This window comes from Piliocolobus tephrosceles, chromosome 7, assembly GCF_002776525.5.
Source record: "Piliocolobus tephrosceles isolate RC106 chromosome 7, ASM277652v3, whole genome shotgun sequence".
Classification (NCBI taxonomy): domain Eukaryota; kingdom Metazoa; phylum Chordata; class Mammalia; order Primates; family Cercopithecidae; genus Piliocolobus; species Piliocolobus tephrosceles.
Genome location: NC_045440.1, coordinates 143,194,250 through 143,201,500, shown reverse-complemented (window position 1 = coordinate 143,201,500; position 7,251 = coordinate 143,194,250). Strand labels below are relative to the sequence as shown.

The 7,251-nt window shown below is 57.7% G+C and overlaps 1 protein-coding gene across 1 annotated transcript in view; it reads left to right on the top strand.

Moving 5' to 3' along the window:
* The first annotated feature begins 1,079 nt into the window (after nucleotides 1–1,079).
* The window catches only part of KCNK9 (potassium two pore domain channel subfamily K member 9), a 102,949-nt gene continuing 96,777 nt past the window's right edge, over nucleotides 1,080–7,251 (top strand). Inside the window, exon 1 of the mRNA XM_023228129.3 lies at nucleotides 1,080–1,484. Coding sequence (XP_023083897.1) covers nucleotides 1,202–1,484 — 283 coding nt within the window. The 5' untranslated portion in view covers nucleotides 1,080–1,201. The remainder of the gene's footprint in view (nucleotides 1,485–7,251) is intronic.

The following is a 7,251-nucleotide window of genomic DNA, read 5'->3' as shown; positions in this document are numbered from 1 at the left end:
GTAGCCCGGCCCCCGCTCCCCGAGGCCCTCCCGCCGGAGCGGGGCTGCCAAGCGCACACACACACACACGCACATACACACACGCGCACACACACATTCGGGCTCCCAACGGCGCGCACGCACGTAGCGCCCGGGGCAGACCAGCGCCGCGGCCGCCTCCCGGGACGCCCGGACGCCGGAGGGCCCCGACTCCCGCGCGGCTCATGCGCCCGCGTCCGCCCCGCTGCTCCGCGAGGCCCGCGGGACCCCTCCCGCCGCCGCCGCCGCGCCCGCCGCCCCCGGAGGAGCCGGCTGGCCGACCGCCACCGCGCGGTCCCCCGGCAGCCCCCGAAGCCGCTCCATCGCGGTCCCTGCTGTCCTGGGGCCGCGCCCCGCTCCCGTGCCTTGGGGGTTGAGCCGAGCAAACTTCGCGCACCGGCCGACGCCCGGCGGGGACCCCGCTGCGCACCCGCGCGCCCGGGTGGGCGCTGGGCGCGCGGACCTTTGGGGAGCCGGCTGCCCCGCTCGCTACACCTGCTCGGCCCCCTCCCCGCTTGCAGGGGACTCCAGAGACACCGCCACTTCGCAAACTTTTCCTCCCCACCACCGAGAGGGGGCGAGGAGGGGTAAAAGGGGAAGCAGGTCCCGCGGGGCGCGCGGACCTGCAGGCTCCTTGCTGGGCGCCGCCACCCGCGAGCTGGACCCACAGGGGTACCGGGCCCCGCGGCCGCCCTCCGGCCGCTTTCTGGCTCCGGATCCTGTCCCTGCTTTTCCCGCGGGAGCGGGGGGCGGGGTGCGGAGGGCAGCAAGGCCCGCGCGGTACCCAGCGGGGCCGCCCTGCATGGCCCTGCGCAGTGGGGCGGGCTGCTTCGGCCGGGTCTGGCGCAGGGTGTCGGGGTTCCCAGACGCCTGGCCCCGGCGCTCGAGCAGCCTCCTGTGCCTGTCCGCCTTCTCGGCTGAGCCCGGGCCCGCGCCGCCCCTGCCCCGCCAGCCGCCTCGCGGTGGCGGTGGCTGTGGCGGCCCCAGCGGAGGGGGCCCCCCCCAGCCTCCCCGCCCCCCGCCTCCCCGCTGCTGCTGCTGCTGCTGCCGCCGCCGCTTACAACTTGGAGGCGGCGGCGGCGGCGGAGGAGGAGGCGGCGGCGGCCGCCGGGCGCTGCAGTGGGACGCGCGCGGCTGTGAGCCTGCGGGACATGCCCCCCGCGCCGGCTCCTTGCTGGCGGCCATGAAGAGGCAGAACGTGCGGACTCTGTCCCTCATCGTCTGCACCTTCACCTACCTGCTGGTGGGCGCCGCCGTGTTCGACGCCCTCGAGTCGGACCACGAGATGCGCGAGGAGGAGAAACTCAAAGCCGAGGAGATCCGGATCAAGGGGAAGTACAACATCAGCAGCGAGGACTACCGGCAGCTGGAGCTGGTGATCCTGCAGTCGGAGCCGCACCGCGCCGGCGTCCAGTGGAAATTCGCCGGCTCCTTCTACTTTGCCATCACGGTCATCACCACCATAGGTAAGGGCTGGGCGCGCCGCCGGGCTCCCGCGCCCCGGGAGGAGTCCGGGGAGGCGGCTGAGCGCGCGGCGCAGGGCTGGGTGCAGGGCGTCCAGGGTTAAACGCAGCCTCCCTTGGGGGCCTTCCCGCAGCGCCCCCTCCTCTCCAGGGAGCCCCCACCTCTGCGGCGCCTCCGAGCCTCACCCTTCGGGGACCCCACCCGGTGCTCTCCACCGCGCTGGTGTCTGGGCCGGGCGTGCGAGCCCCGAGCGAGTGTGCCTGAGCCGGGAGGGCGGAGGCGCCACTTTTGCGAAGAGAGTGGAGCGCTAAGAATAATCCCATAGCAGACACCCACCCACCCACCGCCCCGGCGCGGGCTGGGCTGCGCGGGGCTCTGAGCCTTACACTTACTACCTCTCTGGGAGTTGGAGAGGGCTGGCCTGGCACCCATGGCTCCTAGAGGGACTCAGGTGGCAGGGAGTGCGCCTGAGGCATGGGAGGCACTGACCCTCCGTAACCCCTGGACTCCCCTCCAGGCTTCTCTGAGCTCAGATTTCATCTTTCTTCCCCGGGTCCTTTTTTTCCCTGAGTTCCAGTTCTGGAGCTTGGACTTCCCAGGCCCCTGGGAGGAGAGAGTTTGCTCTCTGGTGCTTGTGGTGGGGGTGGCAGCCCCTCAATTGCTCTCAGTAGAGGTGGAGAGTGGGGGCAGGGCAGAACCTGCCCACTCCCTAGGCTGTGACAGTGGGAAAGGCCAGTCTAGATATTGCCCACAAATCAGGGAACTTGAGCCTGAGTCACGAGAGGGGGTCCAGCTGGTAAACTGCAGGGATGCCTGCCAGCCCCACTGCCAAGGGCGCTATTCACAGAGTAGGGTTTCTGGTGGGTCCCGAGGGCAGTGTCCCCTCTAAGGCTGGGGGCTGGGAGGACTCCCAGACGTTATACTTGGAGACCTGTGGGAGCTGGGGCAGGTCCCTTCATCTGGGTGGACGCTGTGGATACCCTGCATGGCAGGAGGCAGGGTGGTTTCTCTGTGGTTCACTTGCCCCAGTGAGGCAGGCTGCCTCTCTAGGGCCATCTCCTTGGACCTGCCAAGGCCAGTGTGTTAGTGGGGGTGGTCTGTTTCCTGTACCCCTCAGGGCTTGACACTCCTGTGCCCTGGGCGGGGACCGCTTCCTCCCCCCTCCCTTCTTCCCGGCTCCTCCTGTCTCCCTTCTCTGGACCTCCTCCTCTAATTTCCCTCTTGATATTTTTCTTTGTCTGGAAATCTCTGCATACTGAAAAAACAGGATTTCTCAGTGCCATATGCAACAGGAAGCGCCAGCACAGGACGGCTTGTCTTTCCTTCTTGGTTGAAAATACTTTTTAGAGAGTCATCTTGTTTTAAATGTTTAATTCATTGGTGCAGGTTTTTCTGTTTGTGAAGGAAATTGTCCTTCTGTTATCTACATAATCAGCTTGGCTCTTGCTTGCCCGACGCCCTTTGCCCAGCACCCCAAATACAGATGACTCCTTCCCTTCCCACACTGTGTTTCCAGCATCTGAGAGGGCCAGTCATTTCCATCATCTCTGGCTTTAAACTGTGGCAGTGGCACGCAGATGCACAGGGCAGTGATTCTGGGGGACAGGGGCCTGTGTGCTGGAGAGCTGGAGACTAGGAAATATGCCTCTGAAACTGGCCACCCCTGGGGAGAAGAGAAAGCCCCAACCAAGCCCCTTAAACATGCCTTTCGGGTTGAAGATGGAAGACAGGTGAAATTGGCTAACATGCTGGCTTCCAGTAGTAAAACAGGCACATAAAATGCTTGGCTGATCCCGAGAGTTGAGCTGCAACATTGTGAAGAGAGGATTGGTGTTAAAAGCAAACCCTGAAATGTGCCAGTTTTCCTTAAGAAATACATTGTTGAGACTGATGAAGTTTTTATTGAGGTCTGTTTCCATGATTGATTCTGATTGGTAGCTCTGGGTGTATGTCTGTCACGGTGAAAACTCCAAAGAGACGCTGTCAAGGGAAGTGTAGCTAAATGGGGGCTGCCGGCTTCGCTCAGGGCTATGGGACTTGTATGAATAAGGGACCAGAGGCCATCTGAGGAATTCGCTGATTTTTCTTGCTTCCTTCTTTGGGCTTTCCACTGATTTTCTGGAAAGAAAGGTTGGGAAAAAATTGTGTGTGTGTGTGTGTGTGTGTGTGTGAGAATAAAACACAGCTCTAACACTAACATAGCTGTCCTGTTGTAGAAAGACATTCAACTTGGAACCCACAGACCTGGCTTGGAATCTGAATTCTGCTGTAGTGTAAAGACCATAGGAAGGTCATTCCCCAACTCCTGACCTCAGTTTCCCCACCTGTAGAAGGGATATCTCACAACAACTACCTGACAGGCTGACTTTTAAGGTCCAGGTGAGATTCCGTGGGCTGCAGCTGCCGGGTACAGCGTGGCTGGCGCTTAGTAGGAATGGAATCCGCGCTCTTGGACGAAGCCTGATCGAGCCTCCGCTCTCTGCCCTACGAAGCTGTTTAGCAGAAGAGCTCAAATTTACAGGAAACAAAGCACCTTTCCAGTTAATTCTGTTATTTTCTTTTTTTAATATAAATGCAAATTAAGGTGCTCCTAGGCCTAGAACAAAACCCGGTCCCAAGCCTTGCCCTCCAAGGATTTGTCTCCTATTGGGCAGTGATATTAATGAGTCAGGTTAATCTTCATGGGCGTTCTGATTTTTAATCTAACCTTGAGCTATTTCTTGAGCGTGCTTTAACTTTTTGTCCAAGTCTCCAAGGCTGGGACGGGAGCCGCTGGTGCTGGGCAGCCACGAATGAAGGCTTCTTCTCAGATGCAGCTATTAGCTTGCTCTGTGAAATGGATTTTTAAAACGTATGTAATTACCACTTCGCGTTGAATCTGTGGCCGCGCCTTCCTAAAAGGCTTTGGAGGGATATTACCCTGAGTCCCGCCCCAGCTCTCCGGGGATCCCAGGGCACGGTGACCACTGTCATAACCAGGGAAGAACGGGAGTCCAGCTGGGCCCCGCAAAGGATAAACTCAGTTACATCATTTATCAGGCTCTGTTTCCATTCCTCCCCATTTGCGTCCTTTGATGTCTGTGCCACTTGTAGCTATTTCCGCAGAGATTATGTTTAGTTCTAAACTTGTGAAGTGCTAGACCTTTACATGGGAGACCCTCGTATGTACCCTGTAGTTTCCTTTTGATTAGGGGTTCAGTCTGAGCTGCCCCCCAACCCCCGACCCCCCACCTGTTGGTGGAAGTGATGGAAGTCAGGAGTGCTGGGCCAGGGTCTGGACAGGGGTGGAGGAGTTTTATTTGGATTTGACCTGCTTGGGGCTAAGGCTCAGTTGCGTAAGGGACCCCGGGAACATACGTGTGAACTTCCTACAGTAGGCGCTTTAGCCTCTCCCCACGATCTAACAGAGTTGGAGTCTCCATGACACTTCTTTTTCCAATCTAACATCTGTGACCTGAGCTGTTATCACCTTCAGGATCATTAAAAAAGAAGAAACCATGCTTAGAAATCAGATCTCATGTGCAGAGTGTGGAGGACAATTTAAAATCGGGTTTGGGCAGGGAAGGAGAGGTGGGTTTTGCCTTTTCTTGCTACAGTTTGCAGGAAGGGGAGCCGTACATCAGGGGCAGTATTTCCCCAGAACCTCAGGCCCAGCTGAAGCTAGGAGTGGTTGCTGTGGGAATTGAGCTGACTGGCTGGGGGCAGGGTACATTCTGAGAAACAGCTCTGGGGCTCCTGGAGGTGCCTTGCTCCCAGGCCTGTACCTGCTGGAAACAGAGTGCCTTGGGATAGCTTCCTTTTCTCATTCATAAACGGCACCTTGAACAGACTTTTTGTGAAACACAGCATTTTCCATTTTTTTCCTGGCACTCTTGGTGTAGTGTTTGGTACATGGTTCACACTCTGTGCGAGCACCTGGCCCTGCCTGGCCTGTGCTGCTCCAAGGCTCTGAGGCTCTGGGGACAGTCTAGATGACAAGATAAGGCCTGGCCTTGAGCAAGGAGGAGGGAGCTGGAAACCCAAACAGTTGGTTGCAGTCCAGGGTGCAGTCCAGGGGCAGCTAACCCCAGTGGCTGCTGGAACTCGTTCCCTGCCACCCTGCCTAACACATGCAGGGGCTGTGCTCCTTGGTTGGCTCTTTGAACCCATCTTACAGGTGTTTGCCCTCCAAGAAGTCTTCCCAGCCTTTGCTCTCACTGCCTCCCTCAGTCCCAGCCTTTTTCTTTAATAAACACTATGTTTTCTGCTCCAGGCTTTCACTGTGTGTGTTTTCTCCTGCACCTGCAGGGCCAGGACAATGCCTGGGCCAGAATGGGCTTCTTGGAAGGGCTGCAGAATACAAGCAGCCCCAAGCAGACCTCACAGGCTGGTGCCAGAGGAGCACGGAGCCTCCACACGCATGCACTCACCTCCCTCACTTTATAGATGAGGAAACTGAGGCAGATAAGGCCACACACACTAAGGCAGAAGGTCTTGAACTCTGTGATGCAGTTGGGATCTCCTTACTGAAGGCTCCAACCATGGTGTTTTCCCTGGGGCCAGGGCTGGGCTCGTGGAGTAGTCCATCATGTTTTTCCTTCTCCCCTGTTAGCTCTACCCTTCGGTAAAACTGCCCAGCAGACCCAGATGAAGGGCTGCCAGTGCTCCATGGGGTGGACCCAGAGGAGTGGGGCCTCCTTGGTAATGTCCAGCAGGGTAGCTGGCCACGCTGGTGAGCCAGGAGATGCCTGTGGGCAGCTCCTCTTCCCCAGACCCTTCTCAGACCTGGGCTCACTTAGCCCTGGGCCCTGTAGGAAGCACTGCCTCTTTATAGATGTCATGGATGAGGCAAAGAAATGGGGCAGAAGTGGGGTTTCTTCTGATTCTGGGGTACATCAAAGAGACACCTTGGTATGCAGAGACACCCAGCATGGTGCTCTGAGGAGGGGTGGGAATCAGGTGAGACCCAGGAGTTGGAGATACCCATTGCCTTCACCTACTCTTTCCTGGGTCACTTTCATTAGTGGAGTGTAAGGAGGTCAGAGTAGTAGGTGAAACAGGCCTCAGTATACGCCTCTTCCTCCATGCAGCGGTTATTCACACCTCCATCTCTCCATTCACAATGTACTCACTTAGTCCTCCATGCACCTGCTTATTCACATATCCATCCACCCACCCACCCAGCTATCTACCATACATCTGCCACCCATCAATCCACCCATCTACACATCCATCCATCTATTCCCATCCATCCTCCCATCCACCCACATATCCATTCATCCATCCATCCATCCATCCACCCGTCCATCCATCCATTCACCCGTCCACTCACCCATCCACCATTCATCTACCCACCATCCATCTATCCATCCACCATTCATCTACCCATCCATCCACCATTCACCCATCTACCCACCTACCCACTCACCCATCCATACACCCATCTACCCACGCATCCACCCATCCACCATCCATCTGTCCACCCACCCATCTATCCATCCATTCATTTACCATTCATCCACTATTTATCCATCTACCTACCCATCCATCCACCATCCATCTGTTCCCCTACCTGTCCACACATCCATCAATCCATTCATTCACCATGTATCCCTCTACCCATCTATCTATCCACCATCCATCCATCCACCCATTCATCCTCCTACCCACCTACCCCTCCATCCATCTATTCATCCAACCATCCACTCCTTCATCCATCCACCCATTCACCTACTTATCCATCCATCCATCCATCCATCCATCCATCCATCCATCCATCCACCCACCCAC